The sequence below is a fragment of the Marmota marmota genome, unplaced genomic scaffold, assembly GCF_001458135.2.
Source record: "Marmota marmota marmota unplaced genomic scaffold, marMar, whole genome shotgun sequence".
Taxonomy (NCBI): Eukaryota; Metazoa; Chordata; class Mammalia; order Rodentia; family Sciuridae; genus Marmota; species Marmota marmota.
This window is the reverse complement of record NW_026000051.1, coordinates 6,268,575-6,288,838: the sequence shown is the minus strand read 5'-3', so window position 1 is coordinate 6,288,838 and position 20,264 is coordinate 6,268,575. Positions and strand designations below refer to the sequence as shown.

Genomic DNA, 20,264 nt, shown 5'->3' with positions numbered 1-20,264 from the left:
CGGTGCTATCCCTCATAGAGGATCTAGTCACAAAATTTTAAGAATCCACCAAAACACAGCATTGCTCAGTCCTCTTCAGGAAAGATCACAAGGTTGGGTGCAGGCTCTTAAGAAAGGAATTGTTGTTTTTTTAATTATCGTCAAAGAAAAATAAATCCTGCAAACGGAATCAATGCTATAACTAAAAGGAATGTGTTCCATTTTGAAAGGCCTAAACAGAATTGATTCCGGAGTGTGAACTAGCCATTCTGTGATACTGTAGATGATTAAGTTCTACACCAGTTAATCAATTTTAAAATAAATTTTACTGCATTTTTTTTAACCTAAGCATGCAAAACTACCAACAAGTAAGCCCGATAAATATTACCTTTCCTCTTCTACTGACAAGGCCATCCTTGAAAATAAGGCACACCTCACACCTCTCTATTGCTGTGTACAGCTGTTGTTTGTGCATCTTATCTGTTTGGGGTTGGGAAGAGGCATAAAACTTTCTCTTAAGCTCCTTCTATTTTATTTATGATCAATAACGTGGCAGCCTGTAACACCAGCGTGCACCAATGAGTGATGGACAAATTTCTCTCTGATATTCCTAAATGGGAAGAATTAGGATACTAGTTTTTCACAAAACCAAAATGTATTTGGTGTAAATGACTGTTTTTTATTTTCTTTATGTGAATATATTTTTTAGTTGTCAATGGACCTTTATTTTATTTATATGCAGTGCTGAGAATCGAACCCAGTTCCTCATATATGCTAGGCAAGCACTGTACAGTAGAGAACAACTCCAGCCCGTGTTCTCTATTTTTAGATTTTTTCTTTTACATCCTTGATGTTAAAATTGCCATTTATTTATTTATTTATTTATTTAATGAAGTAACAGTGATAGTAAACTGTACTGGTTATTTTTTATTTTGGGGATTGAACCCAGGGCCTCGCATGATAGACAAGCGCTCTACATCTGAGCTACCTATACTCCCAGCCCTCTTGAGAATTTTGAAAATAGATTTGACTGGGGAAAAAAAAAAAAGTTATTAAAACCCTAATGTTCGGGCTGGGGATGTGGCTCAAGCGGTAGCGCGCTCGCCTGGCATGCGTGCGGCCCGGGTTCGATCCTCAGCACCACATACAAACAAAGATGTTATGCCTGCCGAAAACTAAAAAAATAAATAAATAAATAAATAAATATTAAAAAAAAAAAAACCCTAATGTTCCCCCACATATTTTATGTAATTCCTACAAATCACCTCAATCCTGTTCCACCCATATTATAAATCCAGAAAGGTGCCAGGCATGGTGGCACACAACTATAATCCCAGCAACTCAGGAGGCTGAGGCAGGAGGATGCCAAGTTTGAGCCCAGCCTTGGCAATTCAGTGAGACCCTGTCTCAAAAGGAAAAATAAAAAGGGCTGGGGATATTGCTCAGTGGTTAAGCACCCCTGGATTCAATCCCTAGTACCAAAAAATAAACTTGAAAATTTTAAATACAGAAAGTGGTAATAATTCCAAAATAATTTCAGTCAAGAAGGGAGGAGGGATTAAAGGGGGTCCTGATGAGGATCATCAACTCACTAGAGAAATAATATTGAAATGTCACTATTCAGTTTCTTTTTTTTTTAATATTTTTTTTAACTGCAGATAGACACAATACCTTTGTTTTTTATGTGGTGCCAGGGATCAAACCCAATGTCTCATGCATGCTAAGCAAGCACTCTACCACTGAGCCACAACCCCTGCCCTCACTATTCTGTTTCTTATAAAAATATTGACTAAGGGGCTGGGATTGTGGCTCAGTGGTAGTGTGCTTGCCTAGCATGTGTGAGGCACTGGGTTGGATTCTCAGCGCCACATATAAAAAATGAAAAACTTGTATATATAAATAGTGACTAAAATCCTCTGCCTACTTTTCTTCCATGATTAGCCAGTCTTCCATGATTGGCCAGCCCTCTCTGATAAGTAATAGACAGTGTCAACAGAACTGCAGCTCTTCTTATTCCTTCCGAAGTACCCTCAAGTCTTACCTTCATGTTGTGCCCAAGTTCTGGCAATCTCTACTTCAGTCCTTTTATGTTGTAAAACATGTATATCCCACCATTCCAGTCAACATTTCACACTTCCTCTTTTTAAATATTCCTCTAATCACTCCATCCTATAGCAAACATTTCCTTCTCCAAATTGGTTTTACTTACAAAGCTCGGCTGTTAGCCATTGTTTCATATCTCCGAAACCACACTGATTTGGGGCAAGGTGTGATTCCTCAATACTGGCATCTTTAGGGCCAGGTTCTGAGCCAAAGGTTACTTTAACACTGATCTACATCCTATCCTTTTTTGAGATAGGGTCTCACTAAATTGCTGAGGCTAGCCGCAAACTGTCGATCCTCCTGCCTCAGCCTCCAGAGTTGCTGGGATTATAGGATGCCACTATGCCCAGCTACTGTGCTATTTCTAATACTGAGATCAACCTTGTATGGTACTCTCCTATTTTAGACACAGAAATTTAAGATTCAGAGAATCCAATTTGCTCAGTGTCACATAGCTACAAAAACCAATACTGATTAAAATAGAAGGCTTACGATGTATCCTGGTGTGCCCTACAGGCATTCAAGTTCCAGCTCTCCTGGGCAACCTTGGACAAGTTTCCCGTCCTCTCTAAGCCTATTTCCTTATCTGGTGAAAACAAAAGAGAGGTAACATAGTGACAGACCCCATAATAAGGGTACCATAAAATAGGGCATCTATAGCATTTAGCTAAGTGTGCGCAATACAGGTATCTTTTATACCATTCCCATTTATATAGAAAAATCAGAGTGCTGAGGACCATAGTGGGTACCCAGGTATTTATACTATGTAAGAAATACTTTTGTTGACACACACAAATCTGCTATAAATTTTTCGTGCATTTTTGAATCAAGAAAACATTTGAATGATCTAAGTCAACATGAAAGCTTTCTTCTCATGCAGGGAAGAAAGGTACACATTCATCAACTGATTAACACAGAAACATAAAATTTAAAAATGGGGAATAAGGAACCAAACTTCCTGAAGCATCTAGTATGTTTAGCATCATGCTAGGGGAATTTCCAAGCGTCTCTTTTGGTTCTTTTCTACTTCTGTGTATTTCCTTAGCAAACACACAATTGAAAGAGTTGTGATGATCTCATGAAGCATGGTTCTGGGCACTGCATCCAGGTTGTAACAATAAATATATTTCCATGGAACAGAACACAGCCCAGAACCAACTGCAGAACAACAATTTCACTTCTGTTTATCAGTCAAGCAACCAAGAGAAGGAATAAGCCTTTTTAACTTAAATTATGTTATATAAAACACTAACTTTCTGTCAGGATATACTACAGACTATGCATTAGATAAAATTATTTTGACAAATTTCCTATAATACTTTTATTAATTTACACTGAGAGAATACAGCACCTTTCACCCAAAGAACTGAAAGTGCTTTACAAACATTAGCATTTAAAAAACAATTACATTTAAAAATCTAGATTCTTGCTGTTAAAATCTCTTCGACTTGATACATAATTATCTGAATGCTGATGGAAAGCCATTCTGACAATGACAGAGGCTCAGAAAGAGTCCTGATTTTCTTTCACATTATCAGCATTTTCCAAAACCTGTGCTGGGCTGAGAACACAAAAACACACAAATCTTAATGCAATAAACAATATCTTGAACCCTATTTCAAAAGTAAAACTCAACTTTTAAAGTAGTCAAATCTTCCAATAGTTCCAGACATCCAGATGGAACAGAAGCTGATGCCGGGGGTACACTAGATGAACTCTTGATTCAGGCATTTTAGGATCACACCCAAAGGAACACATAGTAGTGAGATTTTCCAGTAAAACACTGACCTCTAAAAAGCTAGCCAAGGGCATGTTGGTCAATTGAGGAAAGGGAGTAGATGGCAATTCAAAGTCAACAGTTCTCACTAGAGCCTAGGACACTTTATTAGAAACCAAGTATATATATCATAAGCAAATAAAAATAATTCTTACCCCCATTAATACAACATAAGGGATTTTACATTCAGCCTAGATACAGGGAGTAACAGATCCTTTTGCCTACAAAACTATGACTTGCAGTATCTTCCACCACATGATTAACTCTATATAATACATAGCCCTTATTTATTAGAGGGATCCAAATATTCCTTTTAGGCTTACAAAGTCTAATACATTCACTCTCTCTTCCCTTTACAAGTCTAATAGTAAAAACTATTCTTTTTTCCATGCAAAAAGCCATTATTCAGTTGAAATCAGGCAAAACAGAGATGGCAGTTAAGGAATGGACAGAATATTATTGGCACATGCCCAGCTAGTGACAGACAAATGCAGTACACCATGACTTAAAAATAAAAGTCACATTACAGGGAAAATGAAAACTACTACATCAGTCTAAACTAAGGAGTCTCAAATGGAAAGGTAGGTCTGAGGGTTACCAGTTTTATTGGTACAAATTAAAAGCAGTGGAGGGCAAGCACTTAAATACAATATATGGTAACAGGAAAAAATACTGCAGAAAGCTGTTCAAAGACCACACCAAGTTGTCTGCATCATTAATTCCAGTGTTTCACAATTAGTAAAATACATAGCTACATATCCCTGTAAGATAAAAACACCTTTCCACCTGAATTACACTGGGGTTGGGCAGTAACACAAAGCTACTGACCCACCATGAGTTCAAGTGTGTGCAGCAAACGTCTCAGCACTTCTTTCATATAATTATACAATTAAAAACTGTACAAAGAGCTGGGTGGTTGGGGAAAAATAAAGTTATTGTGCTCATTCAGTAAATTAAAACCCTGATGAAAAATTATGTGCCAAGAAGCTTAGACTATAAAGATTTTTATTGCATTTTTAGGTAACCTGGAAGTTCTTATCCTGAAGGGCAAAAGTTGGGTTTAAAACTACCTGAACAGATGCTAAAGTGCTTTATTAATTGGCTGGCTTCACATGGATTTCCTGGGATGACAAAAATAGTAGTAAAGGGATACCAATTATTTAACAAAACAGTACATTCCAACATCATTTATGACCACTGTCATAAGAGATCCTGGAACACTTGTCCTTGTTAAGTGGACAGTTGCATATCAAGAACTGATCATCACAACCCTTTGGATATTCAAACTACTTACATAAAGCCGAAATATGTTATCACGGACCTTTACAAAAAAGGACAGTTTGTTTCCTTCTACACTTTAAATAATCTGCTTCAGATTACACTTCACAAATACAAGAGTCCTGACTTTTCAACCTTTCCAGTTGCAGTTAAAAATGTACACTTCCTAAAAGTTAGGGTCAAGTGTTACAGCAAGAAAAGAATGCTTCCCATTGAAAAGTACATATATTTTTACTCAATGATACTCATGATAGATTGTAAACTGGATTGATCACATTCTACTCAACTGGTATCAAATAAACACATCAGCATTACAAGTATTAAATGTTTTTCTATTATTATAGAGGATATAAACCAAAACATTAATATGGCAGTTATGTTCTTTAGGCACAGTTTAGTGATTCTTTTTTAAAAATAAATACTATTGAATTTCAATTGAAATTTTGAACTCAATAACCAAAGGGTAAAGAATTCTAATTAGGAAAAAAGAAAAAAACAAAAACTTTAAGCTAACAATGTAAGCTGTTTAAAATTTCTAACACTTAACCTGTCTGAGTTTTAAGATTACTTTATTAAAAAATACAAGGAATCTGAAAAAGATCAATACAATTATCTTAATGTACAAAGTCATAAGCTGTAGCAGTTTTTAACTAAAATTTAAAAACACAACAAGGAGGGCAGCCCTTTAGACCAATTTATTTTATATCCTTTTAAAATATCATCCAACAAAGGACAATGAAGTTTACAGCTGGGACAGGTATACATAACTCGAGGCATCTATTATAGTCCATCGTGCCCACTGAATAACAACTTTGCTGCTGAAATTTCTTAAAACTTACCAAACTAAAACAAAAGGCTGAATGATACAAAAGGAGGAGTATTTCGTTGTAATTGTCAATTGGCTTTTTAAAAAAAGGAAACATATCCTGTTTCCCTAGACCAGTAAATAAGCAAGAGCTACATGCAGCAGTGTGGATATTAAGACATTTCTCAAGTCTTCTCAAATGAGTCCAAGGTGGGGATGGGATGGGGGAGAAAATTGATAGAAAAACATTGCTATAGACACCATAACAAACAATAAATTTAGATAATTTAAAATTAAAAAAAAAAAAAGGCAAGAGGCAGCATTTCAGCAGCAAAGTGCTTGATAAAAAGTATATTGTAGAGGATAATACAAGAAAGTTGGGGTAAGAGGAGGACAGAAAAATGGGTCAGCAGGATGGGCGAAGGCTTCAAAGGAAATACGGCGTCGTCGTTCTGGGAGGAATAACACGTTCTGAATCTGGAACTGCCCGGAATAACTTTGGTTCTCTTGTATTAACATCTTTGAAGACCATGATGGAAGCAATATTTCCACAGCGATAGCAGTAGTTAGGAGCAGACCACACAGTAACCAGCTTCTCGTCAAACATAAATTTATATCCTTCATGTACAAGCTGATGTGCTCTGCAGATGAGTTTTAAGTTGTTGATATGAACAAACTGCAATTTAGAAAGACTTCATTAAGAATTCAGCATATTTTTTTAAAAAAACCAACCTACATATATACTAACCATTTAAACGAAGTAACAAATCCTATTAATACTAAAATTCTTATAATTTTGGTACCCATCATGTATTTGTAATCAGTTGAGAATATAATTATCCTCAATAATTTTGACAAATATAGGCAAACAGAGTCGTTCTGCCCTGATTCAATCACAGAATTATAGAAACTGCATGGCCATATAATTAATTTGCTGATGTTTCTGAGCTAGTTGCAGTGGTCCACACTTTAGTCCCAGCTACTTTTTTTTTTTTAAATTGGCAGTACTTGGAATTGAACCCTGGGATGCTCTGTCACTGAGCTACATCTCCAGCCATTTTTATTTTGAGGCAGGGTCTCAGTAAGTTTGCAAGGCTGGCCTCAAATCTGTCATCCTCCTGTCTCAGCCTCCCTAGTCATTGAGATTACAGGCTTAACCATTAAGGAAACACATAAATGAATAAACTGAACTAAAAATTTTATATCCACAACCACCATAGTTTAAGTATACTACAGATTTGTTATTTGGGCCACCAAATAACAGTTCTTTTAGCAACCAACAAACTACTTTTCCAAAATCATGGGCTTTACCTCATTTGTGACCTTTGCTCCAAAAAGCCAACCTGCTCCTCGAGGACTGATTGCCCAAGTATCCACATCTTCAGGATCTGACCAAACCAGGTCACAAAAGGCTCCTTTATGAGGAATTTCTTGATTCCGTTCAATGGTTCGAATTTGATCCAGTGTTTTGATATCAGGAGATAAGCCACCATGAACACACAAAATCTGTTCATCTATTAACTAGCAAAGGAGAATAATAAAGGATTAAATGTATAATAATAAACTCAGTCATATCTAAATTCATCAATTGTTGCTAAGGTCATCAATATAATTGATATGACAATTAGATAAAAAAATGCAATGTATTACTGACAGAAAAATACCTTTTTAAAATCATTTTTGAGTGTGACTCTGTGTGTGTGTGTGTGTGTGTGTGTGTGTGTGAGAGAGAGAGAGAGAGAGAGAGAGAAGAGAGAGAAGAGAGGTAGAGGGAGGAAGAGAGGGAGGGTGGGACAGAGGGGGAGAGAGGAAGAGGGAGAGAGAATGGTACTAGGGAATTGAACCTAGAGGCGTTTTACCACTGAATAATATCACCAGGTATTTTTGTTTGGTTGGTTTTTGTATTTTGAGACAGGGTCTTGCTGAATCGCCAAAGATGGCCTTGAATTTCCCCTGCTGAAGGCTCCAGAGTTACTGGGATTACAGGCATGCATCACTGTGCCTGACAAGTTTTAAGAAGAATCATGTAAACTTACAGCTGCTACTGTGAGCATATCAAAAACTTTGGTACAGTATCTCCAAGCATTAGCATTTCCATATTTGGTTTGGCACTCATCTGTGAAAAAAAAAAGTATAATTAATGAAGTGCTGAATCTGCCAATAAAAATAAACAATATATCTAATACTGGAACAGCATTCAGTACAACAGAAATTTGGCTTAGACTAGGACAGAAAATTATGAAACATATTTAACCCTAATAGGCCCTCCTCAGAGCGCTAAAAGAAGACTAGTGTCTAAATATACATGTCCTGAGGAAAGGGTTCTGCTTTTCACTCCAGGAATGGCACTAAGTAGCTAAATTAGCCAAAATGCTATCATCAGAAAGCTAACTATTAATTTTATGCCATCCAAAATACATGCACTGGGCAGTTATGTTAATATGAGGCAATTCATCAAATAGATGCATTTATTTAATGGGACTTAAGCCAGGAGATAATCAAACAAATTATAGGACCTTTATTTATATGAGCATGAGGAATTGCTATCTCAACATTTCAATGGCATAAGTTATCTTTCCTGAGATTATAAACTGTGCAAATGAGTACCTGACGTACAGTAGGTACATCTGTAGTCATTACTAGGGACAAACTATCAATCAGGTCCTCACATATTCCCAGTTGACCATTCTCTCTGATGTCTATGTAGTTAACAGGGTATATACCTCTTTTCTTTTAAGTAACACCAGAGAAGTTCTGCTGTTTGGCTTCTACTTTAATTTTTTCGGCTGGGGGAGGGACCAGGGATTGAACTCAGGGACATTTCGCCACTAAGCCACATACCCAGCCCTATTTTGTATATTTTATTTACAGACAGGGTCTCACTGAGTTGCCTAGCACCTCGCTTTTTGCTGAGGCTGGTTCTGAACTTGCGATCCTCTTGTCTCAGCCTCCTGAGCCTCTGGGATTACAGGTATGCACCACTGTGCACGGCTGGCTTCTACCTTAATTTTGAAATAAAAATAGACATACCACTATTTCCTTAAGTGCAGCTGAAAATGATACAAAACAGAAGCCTGCGGTTTATGGTCAATCCTCATAATTTCCTAATTTATCTATGTAAAGTAAGATACTTATGCAAACTTATCATGAGAGAGCTCTACCATGGAGATCAGTTTGCAGCAAGGAGCCATGTATTTTTAATCTTCAAACAAAGTTCATAAAATTGCCCAGTGTATGTTCATCAGTGTGAACTGAGCAGCCAATATAAATAATAGCCATATATGACTTTAACTCAATGTTAAAGTCTATGTAGTTAACAGGGTATATACTTCTATGTAGTTAACAGGGTATATACCTCTTTTTTTTTTTTAAGTAACACCAGATTTAAGTAAATTCCATGACCATTCAAATTATCTCCTTCCTGAGGAGCTACTGGACTTCCTTTTATGAAACAAAACCATAAAACCCACTAGATGAACATAGCTTTGGAAACAAAAAAGTTAAATAGCAGACTGTGCTGTCATTTTCCTCAAACAAAACATGTTGACTAACATGTCCTCCCCTCCCTTTTTCCCTAAACTCTTTTGCCCTACATTGATGAACACTAGTCAGATTCTATAGCACAATTTTACATCTATACATATATATGCACACACATATATATAATTGTCTCATACATATATATGTGTATGTATGTGTGTGTGTATATATATATATATGAGATTATGTGTATGTGTGTATGTATATGTAAATAGTCTTACATATATAATATATTACACAGATATATAAATATATATACAGATAGAACATCCCTAATTTAAAAATCTGAAATCTTAAATACTCTAAAATCCCAGACTTTTTGAAAATTCCACACTGGGCCTCACATGACAGGTCTCAAAACATGAACATAGCCAAGTGCAGTGGCGCACAACTGTAATCCCAGAGGCTCAGGAGGCTGAGGCAGGAGCATCACAAGTTCAAAGCCAACCTCAGCAAAGGTGAGGTACTAAGCAATGCAGTGACACTCTGTTTCTAAATAAAATAGGGCTGGGGATGTGGCTCAGTGGTCGAGTGCCCCTGATGTTCAATCCCCAATATCTGCTCCCCACCACAAAAAAAAAAAGGTGCATAAAAATACAGGTTTGGTAGGCCTTATCAGAAATGCTTGGAATAAGCTGGAAGAGGCACATAACTGGAATCTCCACAACTAGGGAGTGAGGCAGAAGGATCCCAAGTTTGAGGCCAGCCTCAGAATCTATGTCAAAATAAAAAAATAAAAAGGGCTAGGGATGTAGCTCAGCAGTAAAGTACCCCTGGATATAATCCCAGCACCGGAAAAAAAAAAAAAAAAAGTTTAGAAACAAAAATGTTTCAGATTTTGTAGTCTTTTTTTTTTTTTTTCTTTTTCAATTTTGGAATATTTGAATAGAGTTTACTGGTTGAACATCCCTGATCTGAAAATTTGGAATTCAAAACACTCCCAAATCACTTCTGAGTGTCATGATAGCTCTAAAAGTTTCAGATCTTAGAGTTAATGATTTTAAATTTCAGACTTTTGGATTTTGGATGCTCAACCTATATCCTATAAAATTACCTTCAGTCTATGTGTATAAAGTATACTCAAAATATAAATGAATTCTGGGTTTAGATTTGGGTCTCATTCCTAAGATTTTTGTCCCATTATGTATATATAAATATCTAAGATCCAAAAAATTTGAAATCTAAAACACTTCTGGTCCCAAGTATTTCAGATAAGGAGGGATAATATAAAGTATACAACTCGTATATGTGTTATATTTACTAGCCTTATAAATAACATTACATTTTATGTATTATGTGTATGTGTGTATACACACACACACACACACACACACACACACAGAGTTATACACAAGACCACATATGCAACTATAGTCTGATAAGATTATATCAACTTCTACTCAGTAGCCATCTTTTTGTTTGGCAGGAGCAAGGGGTGGGGGTGGGGGCACTAGGGATTGAACCCAGGGGTGCTTAATCACTAGTCACATCCCCAGCCTTCTTTCATATTTTGAGACAGGGTCTAAGTTGCTCAGGGCCTCGCTAAGTTGCTGAAGGTGACTTTGAACTTTCGAGCCTCCTACCTCAGCCTCCCAAACCTCTGGGATTACAGGCATGTGCCACCACATCTGGTCTCAGTAGTCAATCTTAATAATGATGTCCACACAATAATGAAATCATCTAATACATTCCTCAGAATTTATATTAGTCTTGCTTTACTGACCTAACACATTCAAAATGTTGATTATTTCACAAAAGACTCGTTAACTTTTATTCAAATAGTATAGGGTATGTTTAAATGAAATATCAAAATTAGTCATATAGGGAATGGGGTTGTGGCTCAGTGGTAGAGTGCTGGCCTAGCATGCATGAGGCACTGGGTTCGATCCTCAGCAAAATATAAAAATAAAATAAAGGTATTATGCCCATCTACAACTAAAAAATAAATATTAAGAAAAGTCATATAAAGGAGACAAATATTAGTCGTGTAATTTCATGATTAATATTAAAACATTATTTAGAAGCCAGGCATGGTGGTATATGCTTGTAATTCCAGCTACTAGGGAGGTTGAGGCAGGAGAATTACAAGTTTGAGGCCAGCCTAGGCAACAGGATCCTGTGTCAAACATAAAAATTTTTGAGCCCAGTGTGGTGGCACACACCTGTAATCCCCATGGCTCAGGAGGCTGACACAGGAGGATCACGGGTTCAAAGCCAGCCTCAGCAACAATAAGGCGCTAAGCAACTAAGTGTCTCTAAATAAAAATTCAAAATAGGGCTGGGGATGTGATTGAGTGTCCCTGAGTTCAATTGCCAGTACAAAAAAAAATTAAAAGGGCTGGCTATGTAGCTCAGTGGCAAAATATTTGACTACTAAGTTTTAGGCCCTGGGTTCAATCCCCACTATCCAAAAAATCCAAAACAACAACAACAAACTTAAGATAATTCAAAATATGATAACTAATTAGAACTAAAACATATATATTATATATACATATATGAAATACATATAAAAATTAAAATAAGATCTGGGGATGTAGCTCAGTTGTAGAGTGCTTGTCAAGCACATGCAAGGCCTGGGTTCAATCCCAACACTACAAAAACAAACGAACAAAAAATATATACATACACATGTGTCTATGAAATCTAAAACTTAAAGGTTCTGAAATTAATATTTTCAAATTTCTTAATATCAAAATGTGGCTGAGAGCCACATTAAAAAAATAAATAAAATATAACTAAAAAAAAAAAAAAGTGAGCCCTCAAATCAATAGTAGATTCTAGGTTCCTACTGCAAAAGATTTTGATGATTAAGCTTGACATGGAACCCAGCAAGCTATATATTTTTTTCATTTTATTGGGGTTTTTTTTTATACCTTTATTTTATTTACTTATTTTTTAGTGGCACTGAGGATTAAACCGAGTGCCTCACATCTGCTAGGCAAGCTCTCTACCACTGAGCCCAGCAATCTCTCTCTATATTTTTTTAATATTTATTTTTTAGTTTTACGTGGACACAATATCTTTATTTTATTTTTATGTGGTGCTGAGGATTGAACCCAGTGCCCTGCGCATGCCAGGCGAGTGCGCTACCACTTGAGCCAAACCCCCAGCCCAGCAATCTACATTTTTAACAAGCAACTGGGTGATCCAAATGAGGCCAACTTAAGACTGCACCCTCACACTGATTCAGAAAAATGTATACACCAAAAATTTAACAGAGGTCTTCTCTCTATAACAAAATTTTCAGTTGACTGGGGGAAATGGGAAAGTTAAGGAGTAAGGAAGTAAAGGGGGGATGGGGGGAAGCACATGTATGACTCCTGTAGCTTTTTTTCCAAAAGTAAAATAATATTCAGAATCAGTGAAATAAATGGTCTTACCATAAAATCCATACACTTGTGTTATCTGTCTACTCTCATGATTTCCTCGTAAAAGTGTAATACGATCAGGCCATTTAGCCTTTAGTGCAAGAAGGTAAGTGAAGGTCTCCAAACTATAGTAACCTCTGTCTACAAAATCACCCTGTAAAGTAAAAATTCACAGTTACAAACAACACAGTAGCCACAAAAGTTTTTTAAAATTATATCAAAGTGTACACACTCAGAGACATAGTCCTTAATAACAATGAAGAATTATACACAAAATCATTTGGAAATTGTGTCTGCAAAAAATTCAAATGGAAGTAAAAGCTGATTCTCCTAAATCTGCTACACTTACTCAAGAAGAGGCCTACAGAAATTTGCTGTCCAATTTTCTCAAGGATTTTCCCTGTAAAACCATCATTTTTTCATCCTTTCTTAACTACCTTAGTAGATGTTAGTAAATGGTCATGTCTGAGTAAAAATTGTTTTAATTAATTTTTAATTTAAAAAATCAACTTCAAGGGGCTGGGGATGTGGCTCAAGCGGTAGCGCGCTTGCCTGGCATGCGTGCGGCCCGGGTTCGATCCTCAGCACCACATACAAACAAAGATGTTGTGTCCTCCGAAAACTAAAATAAATAAATAAATATTTAAAAAATTCTCTCTCTCTCTCTCTTAAAAAAAATAAAAAAATAAATAAAAATCAACTTCAATTGTATCCAAAGAGTTGCCTACTTAAAATTTTTTTTGTTTTGTATGCAAAAACAAGTATCATCCTAGGCTGTACTGGTATCTAATGACCACACATGATGGATAACACATTATTTAAACTTCCCATTAATGTCCAACTTGGGCAAATATGACACCAATAGGAAAACAGCTAAGAGAATATAAAGATGACCCAGAAATTTCCAGAAGAAATGATAATAAAATAAGGATTCCGTAAAAATTCAACAATAACATTACACTGAAAAAGATAACTAAGCAAACACAAACCATGGAAGCAAATGTATATTAGGAAAAGTACAGAACACAAAACCATATTTGTGTATATTCCTCTATTCATACATTAGTAAGAGAAAATGAATGCTCAAAAAGTTTGATAAAATAATGGTATTTGAAGATGATGACTAAAACCAGTGGTTCTAGGCTATTTTTCTGCCTGTTATGACAGCTACAACTCAGCCCCATATGTACAGTGGTTTACAAAAAGCAGTTCTCAACTAGAAGATATAGCAAAATTTAGATAAATACAGAATCATCTTTTCATGTATTTAAATAGAAGCTGTCACAAGAAAATGCAGTTATGCAATTTACATGCAATAAGTCAGATCCTTTCCATTTTAAATAAGCCCTTAATTTTACTGGTGTTTACATACCATAAATATGTAGTTTGTGTCAGGAACCTGACCTCCAGTTCTGAATAGTTCACAAAGGTCATAAAACTATAAAAGAAAGGCAAAATATGCTGGTTATAAGTTCCTGGTAAGGAGTAAAATAATAAATTGAGAATAATGAAGCAGTATTTGTAACAATAAATCCCATCATTGTATACAACTATAACGCACCAATAAAAAAAGTGGAAAAAATTATTAATTAAGAGGATTCTAAATATTTACATTTGTAAGAAGAAATAAAGCATAAACCAAGGCGGGTGCAGTGGTGCATGCCTGTGATCCCAGCAGCTTGGGAGGCTGAGACACAAGAATCATGAGTTCAAAGCCAGCCTCAGCAGCAGCAGGGCGCTAAGCAACTCAGTGAGATCCTGTCTCTAAATAAAATACAAAATAGGGCTGGGAATGTGGCTCAGTGGTTGAGTGCCCCTGAGTACAATCCCTGGTACAAAAAAAAAAAAAAAAAAAACCCAACAACAACAACAAAGTATAAGCCAAACTGCCAAGTACACAATTTCCAAGCCTTGTCAAACAAACCAAAAAACCCTACACAAAACTCACAATTACCATAAAGTCATCTCTAGATCATTAATATATAGGCCTCCCTCACAAATTTATTTCATACATCTTCATCTAAGAATGTTGAAATAATTTATTAGTTACCCAACTTCTCAAAAAGCTAATCTTAAGCACTCTGCCCATATTGAGCATCCATTTTAATTAGATAAAAAATAAAGAGACAAATGGGTAAGAACTTTTTTTTTTCCCCAAAAAACAAATTTATGTGATACTTCACAGTGTCATGTAAGGAACTACCTTCCTGGACACTATTATTAGAGCTGTGTACTTTCTGGGTTTACAGCCATGAATAATCTTCTCAATAACAAGTAAAAAAGAATTACATATTTCGCTATATTCTATTTGACTGAAAATTGGTAATAGACAAACTGTGTATTTGGTAAACTTCTGTCAACTAGATTATCCTAATTCTAATTTATATAGAAAACCTCACAATTTTTCTGATAAAAGGATTTTGCAGTAAGTGAATTGATTATAACATTTTGTACCAATACAACTAATAATTTTCAACCCAATATCCTTTACACTCAAGAGCAAGATTATCTCTTAACCTTGTAACACTTAAAACAGTACAGAAATCATAGACCATTGAACAAAACTGAAATTTAAACATCTACAATGTTTTATAAGTCTAAAGTCCTTACTGTTCATATTTTTAAAAATAAACTTCCAGGAATATAAAATTTGTCATCTTAAAATTAGCAAGTAAATAAACAACCACTTAACTCAGTCAAATGGCATATAATTATTTGTTCAAAATATTTACTGTTCCTTTCTACTATGTGGAGTCCCTCTCTATATAAGGAATATACTTCCCAGCCTACAGAAGCATACATAGTTTGTATACCATGTATCACATAAAAACAGTAAACCTTGTACATATATATAACTTCCTATAGTAAGTTATATATATGTACTTACTATATATATATGTTTATATATTTCCTTCCTTCCTTCCATCCTTCCTTCCTTCCTTCCTTCCTTTCTCTTTCTTTCTTTTTCTTTCTTTCTTGACAAATGTTTTGCTACATTGCCCAGGCTACTGTGAATTCTTGGGCTCAAGCAATTGTCCAGAGTGCTGAGCCTACAAGCATGCACAATAACACCAGGCTCAACTTTTTAGAAAACAATCTGTTGAAACATTCCAAAGCCTATTAACATGTCCACAACTCTGGCCTAGTAATTCTACTTCTATGACAACATACTAAAGGGGAAAAAATATATATCAAATGCTATGTAAATATATTTTAATGACATCACTTATAATCAAAAGAAATAACCTTCATGACTAACATAAAGGAATATTCTAATTATGATCTACCAATTCAAGGACTTCATACAGTCATGAATAGGAATTATGATGAAAACTATGAAGCAAAATGGAAAAATGATTAAGGAAAAATATGGAACACAAAGCTAAGTCTAAAATGTAAATTTTACTATGTAAAACAGTGAATATGTGCATGCCCAGTGTAAGAAAGGGAATATGGTAAATTTTATGAGTCAGTTGCTTTCATAAAAGTATTGAGAAATCCAGGCACAGAGGCCCAAGCTTGAATCCCAGCAATTTGGGAGGCCAAGGCAGAAGGATTGCAAGTTCCAGGTCAGCCTAGGAAACTTAGCAAGACTGTCTCAAAATTAAGAATAAAAAGGACTAAGTATATTGCTCAATGGTAGAGTGCCTCTGGGTTCAATCCATAGTACCTCAGCAGGAAGAGTGTTGTTAAATTTTTCTATTGATGTTTTTAGAAACCTGTTCCTGGGGGTTAGGATGGTAGCTCAGTGGTTGAGTGCTTGCCTCACATGCATGAGGCACTGGGTTCAATCCTCAGCACCACATTTAAAAAAATTATAAATAAATATATGAAAGCTATTGGGGTTGGGGGAAGAAACTGGTCCTGAACAAAAGCTTTCTAAGTTTCCATTTACCTTCTATATAATAGGTAATTAAATATTTTGTTTCTGTGACCCACAATTCTTACCCCATATTTTAAGTTTTTTCCAAACTTCATTAATATAATGAATATTTAGTGTGAACACTTGCAGACAATAATCTTCATCCCATATTACTGGAAGCCCATCTCATCATTTCACAAATAAACTATGATTTTCATATCTTTGACACACTATAAATGTTCTCATTTTAAACCAAAAACAATAGCAAGAAGCAAATTTTATTCCATCATCAGAGGCAAGAAAACAGCCAAGCAGCTTGGTACTTTTTTTTTCTTTTTTATAGTTATCAATAAACACAAAAAACTTTATTTCATTTATTTATTTTTATGTGGTGCTGAGGATTGAACTCAATGCCTCACACATGCCAGGTGAGTACTCCACCACAGAACCACAAACCCAGCCCTAGTTCAGTACTTCTTAAGCTTTCTGTTTCTAAGACTTATTCATAGTCTTAAAATGTAGAGGTCCCGAAAAAAGCTTTAATTTATGTAGCCAATACAAATTGATACATAACATGTTAGAAATAAAACTGAGAATGAGAAAAACCCATAGCTAGGCACACTCCTGTAATCTCAGTAACTAAGGAGGGGGAGGTAAGAGAATTGCAAGTGCCAGACCAGCTTGGGTCTTAGTGAGGCCCTGTCTCAAAAATAAAATAAAATAAAATGGCTGACAATGTAGTTCAGTGGTAGAGCAGCTCTGGGTTCCATCCATAGTACCACAATAAATAAATAAATAAATAGCCCATTGAATTGTAATGTTTTAATAAAAGTAAACTGTGTTTTCCAAAATTAGCTATTTAATGGACCTGCCTCTACAATCTGTTGGGACATACTGATTAAAGTATATGAAGAAAATCCAGATTCACACAAATATGTAGTTACAGAAGGGAGAAGTATTTGCTAACATTTTCAGATAATTGTGCATATTCTTTTAATATTATACCAAAATTCAACAAGTGGCAGCTTAATAATATTAATCACAATGTAAAAACTAAAACCATCTCTAAATGAATCTGAAAACATACCATCACTTGGCTGTAGTGGTATATTCATACACTGTTAGATTGGCATCGCTTAAGCTTTCAATGAATGGTTACACTGGTCATTTGGAAGACGGAAATAACATTTCATTAAATATCTTCAAAAAACTACATTTGGCCCAACTGTAGCACATGGCTGTAATTCCAATGACTTGGGAAGATGAGGCATGAGGATCACTAGTTCAAGCCAGCCTCAGCAACTTAGCAAGACCCTCTCTCAAAAACTAAAAAGGGCTGGCATGGGGCCGGGATTGTGGCTCAGTGGTAAAGTGCTTACTTAGCATGAGTGAGGCACTGGGTTTGATCCTCAGCACCGCACATAAATAAATAAAGGTATCATGTTCATCCATAACTTAAAAAAAAAAAAAATTAAAAAGAGGGGGACTGGGCATAAGGCTCAGTAGTTAACCACCTCCAGATTCAAATCCCTAGTACCAAAAACAAAACAACAACAACAACAACAACAAAAAAAACCCTACACTACATTTGTTAATATCACCACTTGTCATTGCCAGGCACATGGTGGTTGGGGCACATCTGTAATCCCAGTGCCTTGGAAGGCTGAGGCAGAAGGATCACAAGTTCAAACACATTTCAACTTATGTCATCAAGAAAGTCTTTAGAAGTATCAGAAACTGTGAGCTTCATGATAGCAGACTCAAATTCTCTAAAACTCCAATTTCTCATAAATAAATACAATTATTGTCATTGGCAACAAACATAGTCAATTGCTTCCTTTGAAATGACTAAACTTACTCTCTTCACTTCTGCAAAAATGGCTGCCAAATACCCAAGTCTGAATAACCATAGTCTGTCATTTGATCTATTAAGTAAAAACCAGTGTGCAATTAAAAAAGGGCTGCACAACATTTTTGAGCTTGCTCTTATGTTTTAAGAGGTGCCAGGGGTACATTTCTGCAATGAAATCTAAAGATGTTTTTAAAAATATTTTTCGCTGTCATTAATTCATGTGTTTGTATATTTTTATGTTAATTTATGAATGATTTTTTTCAGTAAAACATATATACTCAAGAACCAAAAAAAAACAAAAAGAGTACACAAGTACTTTGCCTTGAGTTAAATCATCTTTCCTCAGTATATAGCAAATACGCTTTATGCATACTTCCCACTATATCACACAGCAAAGCCTAAAGATGTACACATTCAAGGGTTGAGAGTTAATAAAATCAATACTTCTTGCTTCATCAAGGACATGCATAAATCGATATTTTATTTTACTGTACATGTATGCTGGTGAAGATAATAATGACAGCCAGCAGAGTCCAGTGCCACTCTCTCATTTCTTGCTGAGGCACCAACAATTTTACCCTCCATTACTTCTGGACCACCTGCAAATGGTCTGTAGGCCACACTTAAGGAATCTGTGTGCTAGCTGATGTGGCTTCTTAAATAGTTAGCATGCAGCCAAAGTCAAACTGTGTCTAATTCTGAAGTCTGTAATCTCCTCCCTGGATTACACTGATTCAAGGTTTGTCAGCACTACTTATTGCCAACATGTTCATTCATACTCAACTGAATCTTGCAATTCTTAAACTGGCCCAAGGGGTTAGGCAACTGTGCAAGACCCAAAGGATATATCCTACATCTGACTTAATTTGTCAGTAGCTATTCAGAAGCTCAAATCCCATAGTTTTGATTAGCAATTATTTTTAGGAATCAAGTATAAGAGAAACAATGTTCACAGTTGGGTGATAGTTCTTCAAATAAAATGTGCAACAGGGTATTTCAAATCTCAGTTCTACCCCTTAGTGGCTGTGTAATTTGGGCTAATTCTTTAGTTTTTCATAGTCTCTGTTTCACTTTCTAAAAACTTATCTAACATGATTGAAACAATCTGACATTGAAAGTATAGAAAAGCACACTGTTAACCTCAAAACAAAGAAATGTTAGCAAGAATTGTAAAACTGATTGAAAGTATATATAACTAATTAAAACAAATAAAAGAAAGAAAGTATATGTAAGGGCTGGGATCATGGCTCAGTGGTAGAGTGTTTGCCTAGCATGTATGAGGCACTGGGTTTGATTCTCAGCACCACATAAAAAAATAAAGATATTGTCTCCATCTATAGCTGAAAGTATATGTAATGCAGCAATACAATTGTATACTTTTATTTTAGTAGTTTGAGGTTGTCTCTAACTTTCTGATGTTTGATATAGCTGTAATTCACATATCATAAAGTCCTTGGATAACACAAGTAACTCCTCAATTTTAATATTACAACCAGGGGAAAACGTTACTTGGTTTACCCTAGTTTTAGAAATGTATAGAAGGATGGGTTGGGTTTGTAGCTCAGTGGTAGAGCACTTGCCTAGCACATGTCAGGCTCTGGGTTCGATCCTCAGCACCACATAATAAATAAATAAACAAACAAGTTAAGTAAGTAAGTAAGTAAAGGTATTGTGAACATCTACAACTAAAAATTGAG

At 35.5% G+C, this 20,264-nt stretch overlaps 1 protein-coding gene across 2 annotated transcripts in view; it reads right to left on the bottom strand.

The window, feature by feature from the left end:
* Positions 1-3,941: 3,941 nt before the first annotated feature.
* The window catches only part of Ppp6c (protein phosphatase 6 catalytic subunit), a 33,849-nt gene continuing 17,526 nt past the window's right edge, over positions 3,942-20,264 (bottom strand). For both annotated transcript variants that reach the window (XM_015497592.2, XM_015497593.2), the window contains exons 3-7: positions 14,226-14,291; positions 12,866-13,007; positions 7,979-8,058; positions 7,254-7,463; positions 3,942-6,618 (exon numbers count right to left, since the gene is read on the bottom strand). In XM_015497592.2, coding sequence (XP_015353078.1) covers positions 6,370-6,618; positions 7,254-7,463; positions 7,979-8,058; positions 12,866-13,007; positions 14,226-14,291 — 747 coding nt within the window. In that variant the 3' untranslated portion in view covers positions 3,942-6,369. The remainder of the gene's footprint in view (positions 6,619-7,253; positions 7,464-7,978; positions 8,059-12,865; positions 13,008-14,225; positions 14,292-20,264) is intronic.